Here is a 24,018-nt window from a genome sequence, read left to right on the forward strand (position 1 = left end):
CCTAGCAAAGCAGTCTAAGGCTCAGCTGGGAAAATTCTAGACCATCAAGCTCAAGTATTTCACCTGCGTGTCTGCTCTAATTCTGTTTACTTTCTCTTCCTAGGCTATCCAAAAAGACAGTTGTGAATCCAATCGTAATATTACATGTAAAGTTGGATATCCTTTCCTAAGAAGAGGAGAAATGGTAAGCAGATTATAGAAAATACATGTGGCAATTGGATATGAAAAATAATCTGCCCAAAGCCAAATATATAAATCCTTCTAGTGGTAGTTTAGGATGACATAGATGAACAAGATTGAATTCAAAATTGTGAGATCTTGAAATCAAAAGGCAATTGTGGCATGAGTCAAACTCAAACACCAGGACAAAATTAAGAATTTTTACTCTACAGCTTATATGATAAATGGAGCTGGGAAATTCTGGTATTAGTGTCACCTATGTAGTAGGCTTTTCTACTGTAGGAAAAAGAATATTTCAAACCAGTTGGTTTAGAACTTTGTATAGAAACTCTACTTCCATTTCTCTTTTTTTAAAATAATAACCTCACTGAGATATAATTCACATACCACAAAATTCACTCATTTAAAGTTCAGTGGGTTTTAGTATATTCACCAAATTGTGAATTGTGTACCATCACCACAATGGATCCTAGAACATTTTCACACCCTGCAAAGATACCCTGTATGCATCACTAGTTACTGCTGTTTTTTTCCTCGATAACCCCTCCATCAACCCCAGGCAACCACTAATCTACTTTCTTTCTCTATGGATTTGCCTATTCTGACATTTCATATAAATGGAATTATACGATATGTGGTCTTTTGTGATGGGCTGACTGGCTTCTTTCACTTAGCATAATGTTTTCAGGGTTCATCTATTTATCAGTAATTCTTTTTTTTTAATTTCCAAACAATATTCCATTGTATGAATATATCAAATTTTATTCATTCATTTATCAATTGATGGGCATTTGGGTTGTTTCCACTTTTTTGCTGCTATAAATAATATTTCTATGGATATTTGTGTATAGGTTTGGTATGGGCACATGTTTTCAATTCTCTTGGATATAAACCTAGGGGTGGAATTGCTGAGTTATATGGTAACTAATGTAACATTTTGGGGAACTGCAAAACTGTTTTCCAAAGTGGCTGTACCATTTTACATTCCTGCCAACAATGTATGAGGATTCCAATTTCTCCACACTGTTGCTACCTGTCTTTTTATTATAGCCAGTCTGGTGGGTGTGAAGTAGTATCTCATTGATGTTTTGATTTGCATTTCCCTAATGGCTAATGAAGTTACATCTTTTCATGTGCTTATTGGCCATGTGTATTTTTTTTTTTTTTGAGTAATGTCTATTCAGATCCTTTACCTATTTTTTAATTGGGATGTCTTTTTGATTATTCGGTTGTAAGAGATCTTTGTATATTCTACATGCAAGTCTCTTATCAGAAATGATTTGCAAATATTTTCTTCCATTCTGTAAGTTGTCTTTTCATTTTCTTGATGGTGTTCTTTGGAGCACAAAAGTGTTTACTTTGATGAAGTCGAATTTATTTATTTATTCTTTTGTCATTCATACTTTTGGTATCATATATAGGAAGACTTTGCCTAACCCAAAGTCACAGTTACTCCTGTTTTTTCCAAGAGCTTTACAGTTTTAGCCCTTATATTTAGATCTATGATCCATTTTGATGGACTTTTGTGTATGGTGTAATTAAAGAGTCCAACTTCATTCTTTGTGGATATTCCCACACCATTTATTGAAAAGACTATTCATTCCCCCATTGAATTGTCTTGGCACTCTTGTTGAAAATCAGTGGACCATAAACACATGGGTTTATTTCTTGTATCTCTGTTGTATTTCATGGATCTATATGTCTATCTTCATGACAGTACGACATTGTTTTGATTACCGTAGCTTTGTTGTAAGTTTTGAAATCAGGAATTGTAAGTCTTCTAACTATGCTTTCTTTTTCAAAATTGTTTGGCTATTCCACATCCCTTGCATTTCCATTTGTATTTTAGAATCAGCTTGTCAGTTTCTGCAAAAAAAATAAAAAGCCACCTGGGAGTTTGATGGGTATTACATTGAATCTGTAGATCTATTTGGGGAGTGTTACCATCTTAAAAATATTAAGTCTTCTGACCCATGAGCATGGGATGTCTTTCCATTTATTTAGATCTCCTTTAATTACCTTCAAAACTGTTTTGTAGTTTTCAGAATACAAGTTTGCATCTCCTTTGTTAAATATATTTCTAAATATTTTATTCCTTTTGATGCTGTTTTAATGGAAATCTTCTTTTAATTAATTTTCAGATTGTTTATTGCTAATGCATAGAGATACAATTTTTTTTTTCATACTGATCTTTTACCCTGCAATCTTGCTGGAATTATTTATTAGTTCTAATAGTTTTTTTAGAGGATTCCTTAGGATATTCTATATATAAGATCATGTCATCTGCAAATAGAGGCATCCTTTCCAATCCAATGCCTTCCATTCCTTTTTCTTACCTAATTGCCCTGCCTAGAACCATACTAATTGAATAGAAGAGAGAAGAGTTCTTTCATCTCTTTTTAAAGAAATATTTATGGGCTTCCCTGGTGGCACAGTGGTTGAGAATCCACCTGCCAGTACCGGGGACACGGGTTCCACCCCTGGTCTGGGAAGATCCCACATGCCGAGGAGCAAATAAGCCTGTGCGCCACAACTACTGAGCCTATACTCTAGAGCCTGTGAGCCACAGCTACTGAACCCGCGTGCGACAGCTACTGAACCTGCGTGCCGCAACTACTGAAGCCCGCGCACCTAGAGCCCGTGCTCCGCAACAAGAGAAGCCACCACAATGAGAAGCCCACGCACTGCAATGAAGAGTAGCCCCCGCTTGCCGCAACTAGAGAAAGCCCATGCACAGCAACGAAGACCCAACACAGCCAAAAATAAATTAATTAAATAAATAAATTTAAAAATAAAATAAAATTAAAAAATAAAGAAATATTTGTTTCCATGAACAGCAGAGAATAATTATCTCATTTAATGATAAACATGGTATTTGCATGTATTTTCAGTGAAGGTTGCTTTTCAATATGAATATTTGCTCCTTATTCACTATTGAGTTAAGGAGGGAAATCTTTAATTAATCAAAATGATTAAAATAAGAAGGTATTTTATTTACTTGACATAGACTTAAACAAAAGAAGAGAAATACTATCCCAATATTTATTTCAACTTTCTTAGATTATAATATTTTTATAAGACTTCAAAATAGATCCCTGACATCTTTAACACACATCCTAAAAAGTTGACAAACATTGGTTTGGACATCTGGAAATGGCAGATGTCTATGTATAGTGAAATCCTTAATGACAAATTATCTATAATGAAATCTTTTAGCTCTTCTTTTTGCAAATGAGAATTCAAAACGGCCTTTCCCCTTAACACATGTGGCATGGTTACTAGTGATTTAGGATACCAACCACAAATCATAATAATTATCATTAAATTCAATAAATATTTTCTATGTCCATTTTAGCTTATAGAACTAACTAGATGTACCAATTTACTTTTGGAACCCCATCATAAAGTCTGTTTCTTGACTATCTCAAATGAAATATACTGTGAATTTGCATTCCTTCCGTATAAATCTATAAAATACACATCACTTCTGAAAAAAAAAAAACACTCCTAATTCCTCTAATTTGACATGGAAATAAGGAATGTCAACTCATGTCTACTCCTTCCTTTGACCACTTCAATTAACCTTGGAATTATCTCTATTTCCTAAAGAATAATGATATACCCTCTGTTATATCCCAATCATTGGAGACATTAATTGAAATCTTAATAATTTCTTTTTTTTTTAAATTAATTTATTTATTTATTTATGGCTGTGTTGGGTCTTCGTTTCTGTGCGAGGGCTTTCTCCAGTTGCGGCAAGCGGGGGCCACTCTTCACCGCGATGCGCGGGCCTCTCACCATCGCGGCCTCTCCCGTTGCGGGGCACAGGCTCCAGACGTGCAGGCTCAGCAGTTGTGGCCCACGGGCCCAGCAGCTCCGCGGCATGTGGGATCCTTCCAGACCAGGGATCGAACCCGTGTCCCCTGCATTGGCAGGCAGATTCTCAACCACCGCACCACCAAGGAAGCCCCTTAATAATTTCTTAACCATCTCTTCCTTTCTTTAGCAATTCTTTGGTGCTTAGGGCAAAAGCTTTACTCAAAGTGTTTCACTGTCATCAGTAGAGAGATGGAAAGATAACGTGCAAGTAATTTTTACATGGGCTTTACACTTAGAATATATTTTTAGATTTGCAGTGTAAGCATTTCAGAATCAGGTCAATATGCATAGGCAGCTTCTTCAGCCCCGCTTCTCTGCTAGTCTCTTCCCTCCATCTGAAGACTCATCAGGAATGCCAAGACAAATGTCCAGGCCAGTCAGAGGGCTAAGGACAGTCAGGGAAAAAGGAGCTCACTGAGAGACTCTGGCAATTTGACCCGCCCAATAAAGCTTCTACTGGAATTGTGATTACTATTTCAAAGCAAGAAGAAAACTATAGAGCTTCAGATTCTTAGAAGAACTGCTTTTTAAAAAACTAACCCAAAAAAATATGTGGGAGAAGAAAATTCCACACGTTAGAGTGTACGACCATGCAAATCTCAAGATCCCTGAATTCTAGTCACCCCTTCTATAAATGGTGCCTAAATTGAATAAAAGAGCTTTAAGTATTAAACCTTGTCTAGTCACAAAGATAAAATTTTAGGTAGCATTTATTAATTGTACATTTTGAACTATCCATTTTGCTGGCCCAAATTCCAAAATACCTCAGTTAGCACATTACTGGGTTTGTAAGCATTATTATGAGGCCTCTTGGAGTAGAATTCTGCTGATGACATATTTCTTCAATGAGTAATCTAGTTTTTGTTCTGCCTGTTGGTGTTTATAAAGAGCCATGAATTACATAATTCATGTGCTCAGGCATAGTTTCTCAAAAGTAAGTTACTTCCTGTATTTGGGTGTCAGTAAAACAAAAACATTTTCCGGTTTTCTTGGATATTGTTTTAATTCTGCAATTTATAAACAAAACTCACTGCTTTTTTAAGTTATGATTCTTACAGTTTACTTTAAATAGCCAAGCCTTTTATTTTGTTTTATATTGTTTTTGTTATTCCTTAAAGGTCCACAACATTTTTATACTATCAAATCAATGGAATTCAGTATGTGTTCCCCTATTTTATAATGGATAGATATAGATGGTTGCTGGTACTTGAAGTTTCCATTTTAAAGAAGCTTTAATTATGACCATTTCATAATAACATTGTTTATGATTGTGATCTGGTAGACAATGGTAATATGATAAGATATCATTTATATAATTTAATGTTTTAATCAAAGCAAACATTCTACTTCTTCATCTGTTACTAAAGATATTTTTATTTTATAGGTAACATTCAAAATATTATTTCAGTTTAACTCATCTTATCTCATGGAAAATGTGATCATTCATTTAAGTACAACAAGGTTGGTTCCTGTGTGTGCATGAGTGTATGTGTATGCATGCATATAATTTCTTTCATGTATTTAAAATATTTTGTTTTATAGACTGACTAGAACTTCTTACAGCTTTTATGGGATCAGTAGAAGGCAGTGAACCCCTTTGCTTCACAAAAACATCCTTATGAATAATCAGCAAAATAAAGAAATTTTCATTTAATAGACATAATACACCTAACTGGATTAAATCATTGGTTCTATGAGCTATAAAACGTTGTAATCACACGTCACTTATATCTGCCAAATTGCATTTAAATCCGTTTAAAATTTTACAGGCTTTTCCGATTTAAAAACTTTTACTGACTGCCCATCAAGGTCAACTGAATCATCAGAGGGACTTAAAGTTTTATGATACCCTTTTGTAGTTTAATAAATTTTATTCAAATCAGTCAAAGCTTCTGAAATGGCATAGAATACACAAACTAAAAATAACAAAAGTCTAATAAGGAATTGAAATAGTGCTTACCTTTCTTCTAAGTATAACTATCCACTGGACCATAAGCAACTTGAGATAAACTTTTATCATTTGCTATTTTATTCCCCAGTAAAAAAAAAAAAATCTAATAATCACTAAATAAATGTAGAGTGAGAATGAATGAATTAGTGAGTAGTGAATAAGTGAGAAAATGAATTAATAGATGAGTTAATTCTGTATGCTCAATTCAGTTCAATTCAACAAATATTTATTTGAGATCTATTATGGACAAAATATTGAATTTGTCACTTAGGGAATATAAAATTAAATAAGGGCATGAACCTCTTCATGGGGTGAATATTACAGTAGGGCATTGAGACTAGTATTTAAATTATTATAATACAGGATAGAACAAGGAAAATTCATTAGAGAAATATAAGCCATGTGTCAGAGACTTCATGGAGGGTGAAATTACATCTGCTTGGCAATGAGAATCCAAGAAAGCTTTATCAAGGAGGTTATAATTGAGAAGGACCTTAAAGGGTGGGTAGCAATTCAGAGAGGTTGGTCGGTAGTTAGATGGAACATTTCAGGCAAAATTTACAGCTTGAGCAAAACCTCAAAGGTAGACCACTAGATCTATTTGGGGGAATATTGGCTGATCCATTTTAGTGCAAATATAGAGAATACATAAAGGAGTAATGGAAGATAAACACGGAGTGTACATCTTACCATGTTACAGAAAGTGTACATCTTACCATGTTACAGTAAGTATTGAATTTCAAAATGAGGCATCTTTTCTTAGTTGAACAGGCCATGAGGATCCAGAGAAGTTTTTGAGGGGTGAAGTCATAAATACAGAGCTGTTTCTTTGGAATATTAACTTAGCTGCGGTGTGGAACGGGACCGTTCACAGCAAAAGCCCAATCACACATACATCTATAACCCAGGGCAGGGAGCTGCCTTCACTGCCCCATCACGCATACCAAGCCGCTAATACACTTGGGAATAAGCAGAGCCATTAATGGGTACTCTTTGCCCATTCTGTGAGACAAAATGTTAGGTGCTTAGTCACTTGGTAGAGAGGTGTGTGTGATAATAATAATGAAATCTAGTATTTATTGAGTATTTCCTATGTCCTAGGCACAATGTTAAGTATTTTACACTTGGTACTCACCATTTATTAAGAATTTAATGGTAAAACCCCCATTTTATAGACGAAGAAACCAAGGCACAGAGAGATTAAATAACTTTCCCAAAGTGGGTCTAAGTCCAAGAGCAATTTCATGCACTCTGGCCCCAGAGCCAGTGTTGGTTACTATTATATTATTTGGACGTACTCTTTTTTAAGACAGAAGAGTATGAGATACGTGTGTGTATATGTACGTATAAAATATATGCATGCATTTACATAATATATAATTGAAACGATAACTAAAATCAGGGGAATAAGTAAGTGCTCAACAAATAATACCATCATCAAGTACAAGGCATAGAAAGACTATTAAATGACAAAAATTTTCAGATTTACTCTCAGCTGTGTGATCCTAGGCATGTCTCTTCACAAGGGCCTCATCTATGATAAATAAGAATCACCTGTGTGATTTCTATTAAAAAACACAAATTCATGAGTCCTAACTCGGACCTACTAAATCCGTATTTTTCTAGGAGAGAAGCCCCAAAATCTGTGTATTTAACCATTGACCCAAGGATACTTATCATTATTCTCAGAGAAGTTTGAGAAACCTCATACTAAATCAATATGGTTTTCAACCCTCACTGCACTTCAGAATCACCTCGACAACTTTTAACAATACCCATCTCTGATCTCCCTCTCCACACTGAATTTTTTTTTTAAATCAAGGATCCCACACATGTTGTGTGTGTGCTTTATTTAGTTGCCAAAATAAGCTTCTCATTCAAATGCTTAGAAAGGTCTATAAATAGTCAATGGTTTAATGATTTGTCCAACTGTGCTGTATGTTTTCTAGTGACAGTGAAGAGCCACCTGAAGCCCTTTTTGATAATGAAGTAAACGTTTCTATCCCTGTAAAATATGAAGTTGGACTACAGTTTTACAGGTAGGAGAACACCGCACTTTCATGTTGATGCTTCCTATAGCCCGGTGGATCTCAGCTTGTGGTCCCTGGCCAAGGGCATCAGAATCACCTGGGAGCTTGTTAGGCAGATTCTCTGCCCCACCCCAGACCTACTGAATCAGAAATTCTGGGGGAGGGGGGCCCAGAAATCTGTGTTAAACACTCCAGGTGATTCTGGTGCACTCTAAAAATTGAGACTCAGCATCCCAAATAATCTAAAGTGTGAGGGGCTAATGATCCCGGATTGCATTAGCAGTCACGTCTTAACTCCTAAACGCAAGGTGAAGACTCAGAAATCCTTCACAAAAGGCGATGTTCTTAGAGGTCACCAACATATTTCTTGGCTCTTGTTCTCATTGTATGGGATCTGATTAGCCTGCCCATTCTGGACATTCAAGATTAAACTATTGCTCATTGACAAGAGCTATTTATTTCTCCCATTATTCATAAACCATCCTTTTTCCTAAGAACTTCTGATCTATCCAAACACCACTCATGTTGGCAAATTTGTATACGCAGGACTCTAGGCTTTTGCGGCATAAATGTGCACAATGTACAAAAAGCACAAGAATCTGTGGCAAGTTTAGTCTAAGAGTCTTGTCATATTATTAATTTATTTTCTATGGCACTTGCCTTTTACTGATAACAGACAACAAAAATGAAAGGATTGTATGATATACATGTAGATTTTGCTTCTATTTCTTAGCCTTTAATTCTATTGGCTGTTTTCTATTTTTCTGCTTCCATTTCTCTTGGTACACTGACTTTTCCCAAGAATTTTTCATTTATTTAAACTAATAAATATTTCTTATTTGTCTTCTCTAAACTGAAGTACTGCTTTTAAATATGTTTATATTACATTTCATTCTACCAAGTTCATCCAAAGAACATGGAGAAGTTGTATGAAAAAGACTGAACTTTTAAATTTAGCAGTAAATATAGAACTTTAAATTGTGAAAAGGTAACACATTTTTAAAATCTATTTAAATTCAGCACTATTAAAAATACCAAGTTTTAGCCTGATTATTCACTAAATGTATATGATATTAGCAAATTACTGAAAACTTTTCACTTGGTAACAATGAAACTTTTACTTTAAAAACTGTACATATTTTAGCATCAGTAACTATGGAATTAAATTATAATCTTTCTCACCCTCCTCAAAGATTTAACTTTAGATTTCAGGGTAAAAGAATTTGCCTTTGATTTGAAATCTCTATAAGTACTTTTTGTGGGATTACCTGGTATAAAGAAAGAAAAAGAGTGAGGTCAAGTAAAAATTAAACTTTGTTGTGTTTTACTTTTCTTTTTCCAATTAATTCTTTTAAGCTCTGCAAGTGAATACCATATTTCAATTGCGGCTAACGAGACAGTCCCTGAAGTTATTAGTTCTACTGAGGACATTGGAAATGAAATTAATATCTTCTACTTGGTAAGAAATTACCTCTAAATTAGTGTTGTAAAAGAGTTATTTGTAAGTTTATAAGTTAAATAAAAGTATTAACAGACACATACAGACGTGTTTGTTCAACAGTTAATCTCTATGTTCCAGCATATTTTTCTTTACAATTTCACTAATTTAAAATAATTTTATTTAAATTGATGATAATTATACTTTTAAGCTAAAGACTCAAGTCCCTAATTTCCTTATGACACAATTAATTATAATAAATTCCTAGAAAAAATAGGGAACGAAGTAGACACTACCTATAAACATGTAGACTTTATTTGCATTTTTTAGTATAACTGAGAAAAGCACTTTTTAAAAAATATCATGACTATTTCAGAAATTGATTATTTCAGATTGTCTTGGTAATAATTTCCCTACCCAACAAATAAATTTGTATCTTATTCTGCTCCTTGCTACCTTTCATATGTATTATACCATAACTTAGTGGTGTTCCTACTATTGCCTCCTTAAATGATATTTTCTATTACAACCTCTATTTTTATTTTTGAACTCTTCATAACAGACTTTTCCTAACCGTTGTAATAAGTAATTATAGAGCTGAGCCAGGCTGTCATTTTAGGTACTGCCTACTTACAGACACAGACTCAAGTTAATATTATGCAAGTAAAAGAGCATCCGATTCAAATAATGGATTTAAAACTGTATTCAAAAGTATGAAATAATGCAGCATTATTAGAGATGAAGATGGTCTCAATCTCTTTGGGAATTGGCAACGATGAAAAAAGAGAATTCTCTTACAAAGTGGAAATAAATGAATACTATCAAGAACATTTCATTGTTTTTATTTGTGCCCTTTGCTGAAATGCCTATGACAACTTATACCTAGGAAGTTAGTATGAATGCCAATCACTCTACTACTGGGGTAAATTTTTGAAATGTAGGCTACCCAGTTTTTCAAGTCCCATTTGCTTTTCCTGGATTAGAGAATTCAGCAAACAACAAGGAAGAAAGGAAGGAAAGAAAAAAAGGAAGGAAAGAAGAAAGGGAGGAAGGGAGGGAAAGACTTTGAATGTTGTAGATCTTCATGAATTGTCACTTTTTAGGGCCCAGACTTGAAACAGGTACTCTCAAACTATTATAAATAATATTGATATAAAAAATATTGTTAAGAATATCCCTGAGCATAAATCTTTTGTATCTCTGATTATTTTGCCAGGGTAAAATCTAAAATTGGAGTAATGGAATTAAAAAAAAAAAAAAAAAAAGAACATTTTTTAGGTGAGACCCAGTAACTAACTCTACTGCTAGAAATTTCCCATAGGAAATTATTGGTGGTACAAACAGATTTATACCCGGAGATACTCTTTTTTTAAAAAAATTATTTATTTATTTATGGCTGTGTTGGGTCTTCGTTTCTGTGCGAGGGCTTTCTCTAGTTGTGGCAAGTGGGGGCCACTCTTCATCGCGGTGCGCGGGCCTCTCACTATTGCGGCCTCTCTTGTTGCAAAGCACAGGCTCCAGACGCGCAGGCTCAGTAGTTGTGGCTCACGGGCCCAGTAGCTCCGCGGCATGTGGAATCTTCCCAGACCAGGGCTCGAACCCGTGTCCCCTGCATTGGCAGGCAGATTCTCAACCACTGCGCCACCAGGGAAGCACCCCCGGAGATACTCTTAACAATGTTATTTATATTAGTTTAAAAATTAAAACCTGGGCATGGGGAGACAGCTATTATAATGGTTGAGGGGGCACATTTTGGAGTTGAAAAAGAAAAACCTAACTCTGCTCTTTACCAGTTCAGTGACCTTGGAAGTCTTTATTCTCATTCTAACCTTATTTCCTCATAGATAAAACAGGGATAATAAGAGAATCTACCTCATAGGGCTGTTAACAGGATTAAAGGGAATAATGCAAGTGAGAAAATTAGCACAGTGTCTGGAACAGTCAACAATAAATATTGATGTTGTGGTTGTCATTAAACAGCTAATAAACATCATATTCTCAAAGAATCTCTAAATTTATGGGAAGATGCCATGACATAATAAATTTTACAAATGGGACACCAAATTTCATATTTTATATGATACAAATTTTATAAGATACATAATATGCAAATATAAAAGGTAATTTGTGCACTAAAATGTTACCAATATAGAATTGTAGGAAACTTACTGTTTTCGATATTTTCCAATGTATCTATAATGAACATTGTTTTTAATCAGAAAGAATAAGTGTGCATTACAGAATACCCAATTTCTGACTAAATATCGAAAAACAATTGGAATTAGACTGGGAGGCCATGCCAGGCAAGCCCAGGGCATATTACAGTAAGATAAGAGTCAGGGAGCATGGTTAAGAGACCAGGCACAGGTGGTCAGGAATCTCCAGAATTCGAGGATTAAAGGATGCATTTAATCTTCAGCAACCACAGAAAACAGCTCCAGATCTGAATAGCTCTCAGTCTAGAAGGCTCAGGTAGGGAGGTCAGTTGGACTTCCTGACATCTGTCTCTGTAGATTAAGGTGCACCCTGCTGGCCTAAGAATTCAGTGCAGAAAGACCAAGGAGAAGGCTGAGGGCCTGGAGAAGAGGGGGTGGAGATTGCACCTGGTTGGCCCAGTTCAATGCACCTCTCCTAAGCAGGGGAGGACTTCTGGACAGTGAGTCCAGCTTCCTGCTGAACTTCACCCCGCCCAGACTTCCCCCCCTATGCACTTCATCGCCATTGGTGGCAGGATGTGATGTGAAGTGATAATTTTAGGTTAGTGGATAAAAGAGATGGGGATTGAAATGAGAGTCAGTCTGACTCTCATCGGACTGGATTACCAACAGCCAGAGACACAACAACCCTAGCTGGGGACAGGACTGTGAAGGGAAGCAGATGGCTGTCTGGTTTGCCTGTACCGTAGTGGCAGATACCGTCTAGCTGGGGATGAGAAATGACTTTGTGGGCTCAGAGAATTATAGCAAGCTGGCTTGAGGCAAGCAAAAATATGCTCACCTGTTCTGAGTGAATCAGGTAAGTGTTCTCCCTCCTTTCCACCTCCAAAAAGACTGGTGTGTTGAAAAGTACAATGCGCATGGTAAATTGACACAAAAAAAATTAACTCATTTTGGGAAGATGAAGGACCAATATATGATTTTAGCCGATGCATATGACCACTGACCATGAAACATCTTTATTTTTTGCTTGTTTAATTATGCCAATTCTCTGTACAGTGCCATAAACCCTCTGCATTCATTTTGGCATTCAAAATATTTCATACCTTAATTCATCAATTAAGAACCAAAATCCTATGTAAGACAGAAAAACTGCTGTTGAAAGAGGAAGAAAGGATTACATTTCTTTTTTTCCCCTGTAGATTAGAAAAAGTGGGCATTTTCCAATGCCAGAACTCAAGCTGTCAATTTCATTCCCCAACATGACATCAGATGGTTCTCCTGTACTGTACTCAAATGGGTGGTCATCTTCTGAGGTAAGTCATGTGTGCCTCGGAGTTATGTCATTATGTTATCTTCTTCCATTTGTATCTAAAGCCTTTTATTCTCTGTGATAAATAGATTTTATCAAAGTAACATGGAGAGGCATTTAGAAAATTACACTACTACTACTACTAGTAATAATAATAATGACTTCCACTAGTTATTTAGTAGAGGCATTAGTTCCTTACCGCTGCTGTGGTAACAAATTACCCAAAACAGCGTGGCTGAAAACAACAGAAATTTATTCTCTCACAGTTCTGAAGGCCAGAGTCTAAAATTAAGGTGTCAACAATGTTGGTTCCCTCTGGAGGCTCTGAGGGACCCTTCGTTCCATGCCTCTCTCCTAACGTCTGGTGGCTTGTGGCAGCATAACTCCAATCTCTGTCTTCACAGGGCCATCTTCCCTGTGTTTCAGTGTCTTCTCCTCTTCTGTCTCTTAAAGCACACTCTTCAGTGGATATAGAGCCTGCCCTAACTTTAGAATGATCTCATCTGGAAATTCTTAATTTAGTTACATCTGCAAAGGGCCCTATCTTCCAATAAGGTAATATTCACAGGTTTCAGGTATTAGGACTTGGGCATATCTTTTGGGGCTCACTATTCAATCCACTAGAGCAGATTTTAGATAACTAATTGTTGACTTATGCCTGAAGAGTTTGTTGCACCTTTAATTTGCTTGAAGTGATCAAACCACCCTATAAAAAGACTTCTTCACTGCTCCTAAGCACACACAGCTGCACCCAAAACAGTACAATACTACTTACTCATCCCAAGAATTAGCAATATCATGCCCCCTTTGTACCTATAGCATTGAATGAGTCGATACGGCAGTTTATTTTTATGGTTTAGGTATCTAAAACATAGAAAATCACAATAAGTATTGAATTAATGCATGCATTATTTCAGCATTTGACAGTCTCTTCTTTGCAGAGATCTTAAGTTAAGGTATTCTCAGAAATCAAGAAATAGCAACAGAGGTGGTTGACTTGTAATATTTAAATGTTTTCCTAAAGGCAAGGAAAACATAAACCTCTAGCATTTACCTCTAATCCAAAAAAGCAGGTTTGTGGGAACCTAGAAAGAATAAAATTAGACTTGTCCTACAACTTATGAACCTTCATCCTTATTACCTTTTATCAAGGATGTAGAGAGTCCTAGGGAAGCAGAAGGTTTATTAGATTAAGTCTAGAAAAACCATCCAAATATCAGCTAACTTATAAACATGGCATTTTAACATCTATAGGGCCGCTTTCTTACATCTCCCTGCCACACACACTGTGTCTTACCCTGGTGTATAGGGACTCCAAAAATATTATTGGATGAATACATAAATACAGACAAAAGTCCCTCTCTGGATTTTTTGGTTTGTTTATTTTATAAACCATTATATGAGCCAACATATTGACTAACAGATGCTAACCTTTTTTTTTCCTCAGTAGAGTTAAATTTTTTTCTCTCTCTATTTTATGGGACTCTACAAACTAATGTTTGATGAAAACAAATTAATGAATGTATTACTTATGTAATAGTAAGTTCTACTAGCATCCTTCCTTTTCCATAACAACCTCACTACTATCTATTACAACTGAAAATGGCATGGTAACAATAATTATTATCGGGGGGGGGGTGTATGTATATGACTGGTGCAGAATAGCTTCTTCCATATTGCACACTTACGAAGGTGGATCTTTCAGGTATGGCAATGGCTGTCATTCACAGATTCTTCACATTATTGCACCAAGTCATTTTTCCCTCTGACATCAGACGTTGTCTAATAAAAGACATATTTTTATTTCTTAGAATGTCAACTGCAGACCCAGTAGCCTCCAGGATCCTTTTGGTATCAACTCTGGGAAGAAAATGATAATATCCAAATCTGAAGATACCAAACGAGGCACCATTCTGGTAAATTCAAATTACCAAGACAAGTACTAATTTTACCTCATGCTTTCCAAGTGAATAAATTCAATATCAACCTAAAAATAACTATGTTGTAGAATATTTTAATATACTATCTTTTATCAAAAGGCAAGAATACTAATTTATACTTCTGGGCATTTAAACAGGACTGCAGTGCATGTAAATTTGCCACCATCACGTGTAATCTGATTCCTTCTGACATGAGCCAAGTGAATGTTTCACTTATCTTATGGAAACCAACTTTTATAAAAGTAAGTGATTGTATAGTTCTCTGCAATAATTGAATAATATAAACAAATATTTGTTCAACACTTAATAAAAGCAAAGCAGAGTGCTTCTCTAGAAGGAACACAAGACTGGAAGTCTGGAAAAATGTGGTCCAAGCCCAACTCTACTAAACCAGCTATTTGGGTGTCATTTTCCTTGTCTGTTAGTAACTAAGTTATCTCCAAGGTCCCCTTTCATGTATATACTTCTTTTTAGTCTCTCTTGTTCTTTCCTTTACACTTCAAGAGATAAACACCTATACAATAGCAAAGTTTGCACTTATCTTAATACTTTAGAACTCAGTTAAGAGACAAAGAATTATAGAGAGACAATCCTTGACAGCATTAACAAAGAGTAGAGCTAACATATATTATAGACTCGTTGTATTAGATCAGACTATCTATCTAGCTATCTGTCTATCTATCTATCTATCTATCTATCTATTTTGGAGGACATTTTTAACCCCTAATAAGGTCAAATCCATCTGACAACTAGCTCTTTAAAACTTAATCCATTGTATTTTATATTATTTGTTTCTCTATTAGAAGTATTTTGTTAATTATATGAAATTTCCATTTTTAGATTTAATCATATTAAGCTGCTATTTTCGTAAGTCACAAACTGTTATATATTGGTAATTTCATGCTTAATCCTAAACAAGCTCCTATGTAAACCTCATTACCAGAGAGTAGCTATTCCATATCCAGCTACATGAAAGGAGGGCAGGGTTTGGAGTTTGCTTTGCGAAGGATAAATCTGAATAGAAACTGTGTTATTCAGAAAAATTCCCCATTCTATAACAAGGATCTAAGTGAGAATGTGAGTGCAGAGAGGAATGGTGGATACACAGTCATCATTTCATACCATCAGTTCCATCTGGATGTTAAACCAGTGTTTCAGTGTCTCAGAAAAATTTTAGTTTGAAAAATTGCACGAAAACATGACTAGCTCTCAATGTGATTAGCTCAATATATTGAAGGTAGTAAATCCTGTTTGCTTTTCAGGCACATTTTTCCACCTTAAATCTTACTGTAAGGGCAGAACTTCAGAGTGAAAATACATCACTAGTTTTAAGTGCTGGCAATCAAAAAAGAGAGGTAAGTGCGACTCCAAGTTTTGAAAACATACATTTCACTGTTTGTAACATGTGTTTTATATTTACTTATAGTCCCTAAAGCAGTGACTAGCACTGCTCTCAATAAGTGACAGACACTTTCTGCTTCAAATTACACTTGATTAGCTTCAAGTGTGATTTCAATCTCATTCTTCTTTGTAAGAAACTGGGAAAAACCATGATATTTACAATTAACATGCCGTGTTTAACTTGATTACTTATAATTATCACAGTAAATTGATGTTTTTACTCTCACCTTGATAACAAATGATGCATTAGTAATTTTCCTCCTTAAAAACCAATATTATAAAATGTAGTTGACATCTAAAGAACAGACTAGAAAAAACAATTTCTTTAGAGAAAGTGTCTTTATACTGTATAGGAATACATGTAAAATTTTAAAAGTTTTCTTCATTTAGTCATTGGGAAATTTGAAACAAAAATGAAGTACTATTCCCCAATACAAATTCACGCTGGAGTCCTGGGTAAAAATAAAATGGTGTGCGTTTTTTTCTCGTCCTGTTATACAGTAAGGCCAGAATACCTGTTATAGATGTGAGCACTTCAGCATAATTCCCCCTTTTATCATGAGAGTTTAAATATTTCATGTGGATATCATGAGTCATAAAATTCTATTTGGAAGCTGCCTAACACTGATGTTTTAATTTTTTTATTTCACATTAGTACCTATTTTAAATAATTCCAGTGACCTCCGATAAATATTTACCTTTAAAGAATAGATACATAGAATATCTGGATATAATGTTTACTTACTTTATAAAGAGCACTTAGCCCAATAAATGAAAAGTTGTTCCACATGTAGAGAAGCTAAAATTTCACCAGTAAGCATCAAAAAATATGAGTATATATTATATTGGAAAAGAGTATATTTGATTCCTAAATATGCGTTGTTAAAATATTACAGTTAGCTTTATTTCCCCTAAATGTTAGTTTAAAATTCCACATGGAGCTCTTTATTTTACATTTTATCCTAAAGAAAAATTATACTTAAATTGTTAAAATCACTAAAAATGATCATTTTGTAGTTCTATGATCTTGGGGAAGTCACTGATCCCATCCAGACTTCCCTTTCTGCACCTCTAAGTTCAAGGAAATGTTTTAGATGTGTTTAAAGTCTATCTTCAAAGGTCTGATTCTCTGTACATCTATACTCCTGCCAGCTCTGTCTTCCGGATGCATGAGCAGTGACCTACCCGGAGCCATTTGAGGGGTTTGGATCAATATCCACTGTATGCAAATATCTCCCCTGTTAGTTTCTTTTTTTTTTAACCCCTACTCTTCCCCTCTAGGTTAAGGAATTGAGATGTTCCCCATTAAACGGAGATGCAGAACCCTGAGCTATTATTGGTCACTGATAGCCACCCTGAATTAGTTTTTTTTCTCAGAAACCTAAGGGATGGGATGCAGGGCAGACAAGTTTCACTGAGGTTTGGGTGCCACACTGAGAGAGCTTGAGCAGCTGGAACTCTAAAAGCTGTCTCCTTCAAGATTTACTTCAGTTAAGACCTAATTTAAAGATGCTAAGAGTATGTCAACTGGAATAGACAGTGTGGTGTAATTAAAAAACACACTGGGGCGATGTATGCACGAATCCATTTATCTGCACATTTGAGATTTGTGCATCTCACTATATGAAAATTATACCTCAATTTGTAAACAAAAAATAAAGCACATTAGAATTAGAATTAAAGTTACAGTTAGATTTAGAAGACGTACTCAGGTTTATATGTCAATAACCTGTGACCACGTTCCAGCCCAAACTTATGCTATTGTGATGATGGCAGTGAAGACTACTAATAAATCTTTAAAGCATATAATACTGTTAGTTCTCCCTGAGTTAAATTCACCTCTACCATTGAGAATTCTGATTCATAGATAGTTTACTCTTTATGTATAAACTTCTGAAGGATAAAATTTTAAAATTGTTTTGGTAATAATGAATATGACATGGTTAGAGATTTAGAATAGATTCAGGGCATTTTAAAATATGAACTCATTGTTTTCTCTGTATGTAATAATGAGATTAAGTACACTGTTTGGTAGAAAATTATAGCCTGAAAGAACTCAGTGTACTGGGAGTTCTAATAGGTGTTTATCAACGTTAACAATCTTGTTTAATAATTTTCAGCTTGCTATTCAAATATCCAAAGATGGGCTACCAGGCAGAGTGCCATTATGGGTTATCCTGTTGAGTGCTTTTGCTGGATTATTGCTATTAATGCTGCTCATATTAGCACTGTGGAAGGTAAGAACCAAAGTTCCTTTGACTTTTCTACTTCAATTGTCAACAGCATATTGGTGAAACAAACTGTGATTTATCCATGCTGTGAAATATAGTATCACACAGCAATTGAAATGATAACCAAGACAAAATTAAAAAGAAAAATGTATATCTCATACATTGTGCACAACTTGATCCCATTTTTGTACAAGAAAAAAAATAGGCATATCCAAAAATTATGGAAGATCTCTCTAGAGGTTAGGATTATAGGGGATCTTCATTTGTCTATAACACTGGAAATTTTAAATTAAGTATGCATTACTTTTATAAACAGAGAAGAATGAAAACTCTCTTTTATAGAAAAAAAAAGAATGAATTCCTATGTCAATTTAAGAATATATAGCAACAGAATTATTGTTAAGATAAGCCCTATCCTAATCACATATCTCTATGTATCTTAAAAAGTAAATGCTTCTTTACTATATAAAAATACCACATTTTATGCAATAGTTGCATGCCTGAGTGAGAAATGAGAGATTTATTCAATTAGTCGATGAAACGGAAATCTTATAGTTGCATAGACTCCTGTTTCAAATCCTCCTGTAAAACTGAGTAACCATCTATTTTCTGTTGGGTCAATCTCTATATTTACATAGACGTTTTGCTTAAACTGAGATATGCAAAATTTTCCAAACACTTAGCTGTATCTTTTTCAAATTAAGCAGAACTGAAATGATAGCTTTTAGGATAAATTTAATAGAACATAAAATCTCATAAAAAGTTGAATTTAACATTTTTCTAGTTAAATAACAAATTGGCATTTATTCTACCATATATCACCCTATATTTTACTTATGGTTTTGTTTAAAAGCTAAACTGTGTTAAAACTACAGATTGTGGTTACATATTCATTTTTCTGATGCCTGAGCTACAGAATTATCTTTTAATCAAATAGTTTAAAAAACAAATTTCTCTCCCACCAAATTACCAACTGTTCCTATCCTTTCTGACTAACATTAGTTATAATGACTTAACTTCCTCTTTGGGGGGGTTACTCTCAGAGAAGATGAACAAAGCCATGTATATCAGGAGCATTTAGTTCAATAAATAGAATCCATTGCTTTTCTCCAGCAAAGTCTCCAGGACAGAATTCTCCACCATCTCAAACCTCCAGCTCTTCCTCCTACTTTACAGGGTGTCCGTGCTCTGTCTGTAATGCCTGGCTTTGCCACACTGTGGTACCCAAGGCCCGGCTTAGTGGTGTCGAGGTTGTGCTTGAAATGTAGAATGTGGTTTCTTTGTTCATATGCACCTGTAATAGGAGATTTTACTGTTGATTTCTTTCAGTACGGTCTTCTAAGCACAGCATTTGCTCATATAGTTTTAGGACACCGCTGCCAAGAGAAGAGGAAAGCCAGAGCTGACTATTCGGATAGAATCTCTAGTTGTATACCTCTTTTTAAAACTAACAAATAAGTTTCAGCCACCTGTTTTTTGGTCATCAGTCTGAAAAAGCATAAGTATAAAAACAAACACATTCTTCCATCCAGGAGGTGTTTCGATGACACATTCTGATTGCTTCTTAGATCTTCTTTTTAAGCCCAAAGAAAGATCATTTAACAGCCTTGGCCTGTCCTGACCAGTAGGTATAGTTAGTCAGCAGACACATCAGTGGGAGCTCCAGCAATGAGAACAGTGATTCCACAGTAGAAGGGAAGGGAACTAGCACTTACTGAGTGTTTACTATATACCAGGAACTGTTTTAAGCTTTTCCACTTAGATACTAACATCAACCCTATGAGGAAGACACTCTTATGGACCTCATTTTGTAAGCGAGGAAGCTGAGGTATAGAAACGTTAAATATGTTTCCCAAGGCCACATGGTTTGTCAGTTTCAAAGTAAAGATCTGAATCTGGGCATTTCACTTTTGTGTCAACACTATGAGCCCCCTCGCTCTATGTTCTCTCTTGCTTCTATTCACTCTGTTTTCCTTACAACCTTTTCAACTGAGTATTTTAACTACATTTTACCCTTGGGGACACTGAAGCAAACAGAGAGTAACTGTCCCAAGAGTTACCAGCTAGTAAGGGTTCAAGAAATGCTCTATCTGCAAAGCCCACCCCTTATCCAATATATCCCACCGCTGCAGGCTATGAGGCAAGGCTCTTCGCTCTGGAGCTCCAGGAATTGGGTTTTGTTTAAGAGGGTCATAAACTCTCAGAAATGTATAAAAATATTTGGTACTGGAGTGAGAACCCCCGGTTGGATTCAGACTTTCAGCAGCTCCGTTATACTGAAAAGATTAATTGGCCCTCCTCCTGCTCGAACCTCCCTGGAGAATTTGGTCTGCAGTAGGCTCAGAAGAGCTACTCTCATTCCCAGGCATCTTTTTAGACTAACTAGATATGCAGCAGAAACCTCAGGACTATCCTTTCTTCCTTCTTCTTCCAAATCCCACCAGTCTGGAAGTTCATCAAAATTCTCAGTCTGAGACTTTGTGCAGGGAACAGGCCAAAGGTTCCTCCTAGAGGTGGAATTCCATTTCAAAAGGCACAGTCTTTATAGCTTTACCTTTGTAGCATGCATAGCAGAGATTGAAGCTTGACAAAATCTTAGTAGGTGCTTAATATACTTGATGTTGAAGGGAGAAGGCTTGTAGAGGACACAGGTTTAAATAGGTTGGGAAACATGTCCTGAAATATGGTACCACACACTAAGGGAGATGCCCAGTCAAGTCAATATAACCAACAGGGTAGAATGAGACTCGGTCCTCAGAGGATCCCCGAGAAATCAGATCGTTCCTCTTAACTTGATCTCATACTGATGTCTGATCCACCCTTGATGATTTACTTACTAATCCCAAAGCTTTGTTCCTCATCCAACATGCATATCCTTAGGGAATGTGGATGGGGAATAGCACTGCCATCTAGTGTTTTGTATGTTAATATAAATGTTTCATTCAACATTTACTCTATATTAAAGTCATTGAGCGTGTATTTCTGCCAAGGACTGTTTAATCAGACCTTTGCCACAGGGTTTTGAACTAGGGGGACACAAATAAGATCACTAAGTAAATACAAAAAGAAAAAGAAGGAAAGCAAAAGCTACCAAGAAAGTCTGGGTGCTCAAAACAAACTTAACTTGTTGCAAATGTTGACTAGTATTGGCCCTGTTCAGTTTGAAGCTATAAACTGTATTTTCCTAATCTCCACTCTAATCACCCAACTTCCACTGAAAACCCAATGTTAATAGAATCAGTTGGGTGGAAAAGTTTAGATAACAGAAATTAAGCTTTAAAATAAAGCATTTGCCATGTGAAAGCAAAGGAAGGTTGAAAAGAAGCAAAAAGACTTGAGAAAGAAGAAGAAAAGATCAGGAACTGGGCGAGGCAGGAAAGAGAAAAGTCATGATTCACCACTTGCTTTTGTAAAAGCCTTGTCTGATTTATTTTCAGAACATGCAGGTACAAGTTAAAGGGCTTAATGGTTTGTGAATCCAGAACTTTTATAGTTGGCTCAAAGGAAAAGGCCTGATACATGCAGGAGAACTGGCATTCTAAGGGAGACACATTTATTGTTTCTTCATGTTCATTTGTTCTGTTGTCACCTTTTCTGTGACGTCTACCACCAACTAGATTCTGGCATGGAGAAAGACATAAACCCCTGAGTAAAATTCCTCTAATTTAAAACTGCATATGTTTGACCATTTATGCCCTCGAAGCTCTCAATTGTTCAATAATTATTTTTTAAATATATAATTCCCTTGCATAATTTACCATAACTTCATGATTAAAATGACATGAAAGTACCACACTTTCAAAGAGTTAACTCACTGTCTTTGCTTGAACTATTATAATCCACTCTCAAATTTAAAAAAAAAAAAACCACAAATTTAAAAAAAGAACACTTCTCTAGGACCCTTTTTTAAATTTCTTTTTTTTAAATATCCATTTTAGATTAGAATATTGGAAAGGTACCTTCTAGCTCCTATCCTTATTTTTATTAAACTCTTTAATTGGAAATAATAAAGCACTTGTAATTTTTATGATGCCCCATATCACAAAGCATAATGAAAAGGTACCCACATTCACCACTACGTGAAATTTTTCATATGTTCAATGACTTCATTTTCATATCCAAATGATACAGGGTGTTTTCAAGAGACTCTTTATGTCAAGCCTATATAGACAGATGTGCTAACACATTTAAAGTTAATCCAGACAACTCAGAAATCCTCCCGAGCCCCTTAGCCATAGTGTACCTACGAGATTCACCATCAGCAATAATTACCTCAATTTATGACCATCAGTTACTTGATGGAAATTTCTCTGCCACATCCCTGAAAAAGAAAGGTGATGGCAAAGTAGAGACAGTGCCAGCTAACTGCAGTTTGTATGTCTCCCAAAATATTTTTCCAAAACCCTTTAAGTTATTTTGCTACATATACTAGTTTTTACTAGGAGACATGATATATTTAATTTACAAAAAAGTTAAAAATGAAATAACAATTTGATAAATGTCATTTCTTGACATTCAGTATTACTTAATAGATCAATGAAAAAAATACCTCTTGATTATATTATTTGTATGCCCACAATTGCTAACATTTTACTAAACTAAATTTTATCTGAGATTAGTATTTATTACCTAAATTCAAATAACTAATTGTATTATGTTTGGTATTTTCTCAACAGATTGGATTCTTCAAAAGACCACTAAAGAAGAAAATGGAGAAATGAAATATTTTAGAAGAGAAGAAATAATTATTCAATGATCTATCCTCAGGTTTGCCTCAAATATGTGACAAGAAATTTATAAATACAATTAAAGACATAGTCACATAACTCTGTGTAATCCATCAGGGATTAATCACTTAGAAAATGACAGATCAAGCAAGATCCAAAACCAATACATTAAAGATTTATTTTATAAAATGCTGAAAAATATTTTAAAATAATTACTCATTTTTGTTGAGTATTTAAGCAAAATTACAAAGTGTTTTGAAGATGAAAAATAACCTGTACAAATATGTTTATATATTAAATCACCATTCAAAGTATTTAAGGAACACATAAAAAGATTTTTATGATCATTGAAACATTTACTTTCAAAATAATATAAATTAAGCTTTTTCCATTGATTCCTGATGGATATCCACATTTAGCCTGATGGTCAATATTTGTAAATGCCAAGAAAGGAATTTTACCTGAAAAAGATCTCTTCCCCACATTTAAATGAGAAAAATTTCCCAGGTGGAGTCTATATACAATATGGACTGAAAATAGAATTAAATCACAGAGAATATATTCAGCATCTTTGTGTTGGGTTCTATACTTGGAAAGATTTCTTTCCAAAGTGTTTGGAAAATAGTGCAATTGAGCTGAAATTCTATCTAGGATAGAAAATCAAGATAGACTTGTTTAAAAGCAAGTGCACTGAATGGATTAATTTAAGCTTTTACAGAACACGCCTAATTTTGGTATTGAACTCTAAAACTCAAAATTCTTTTATACTGAAA

At 35.0% G+C, this 24,018-nt stretch overlaps 1 protein-coding gene across 1 annotated transcript in view; it reads left to right on the forward strand.

Annotated features, from left to right (window-relative positions):
* ITGA1 (integrin subunit alpha 1) overlaps positions 1-23,436 on the forward strand; it is a 162,119-nt gene extending 138,683 nt beyond the window's left edge. Inside the window, exons 20-29 of the mRNA XM_036845626.1 lie at positions 104-184; positions 5,444-5,520; positions 7,960-8,049; positions 9,397-9,499; positions 12,837-12,950; positions 14,758-14,862; positions 15,024-15,128; positions 16,149-16,241; positions 18,408-18,524; positions 23,195-23,436. Of these exons, the coding sequence (XP_036701521.1) occupies positions 104-184; positions 5,444-5,520; positions 7,960-8,049; positions 9,397-9,499; positions 12,837-12,950; positions 14,758-14,862; positions 15,024-15,128; positions 16,149-16,241; positions 18,408-18,524; positions 23,195-23,239 (930 nt within the window). The 3' untranslated portion in view covers positions 23,240-23,436. The remainder of the gene's footprint in view (positions 1-103; positions 185-5,443; positions 5,521-7,959; positions 8,050-9,396; positions 9,500-12,836; positions 12,951-14,757; positions 14,863-15,023; positions 15,129-16,148; positions 16,242-18,407; positions 18,525-23,194) is intronic.
* Positions 23,437-24,018: the final 582 nt, after the last annotated feature.

Source organism: Balaenoptera musculus, chromosome 3 (assembly GCF_009873245.2).
Source record: "Balaenoptera musculus isolate JJ_BM4_2016_0621 chromosome 3, mBalMus1.pri.v3, whole genome shotgun sequence".
NCBI classification, from domain to species: domain Eukaryota; kingdom Metazoa; phylum Chordata; class Mammalia; order Artiodactyla; family Balaenopteridae; genus Balaenoptera; species Balaenoptera musculus.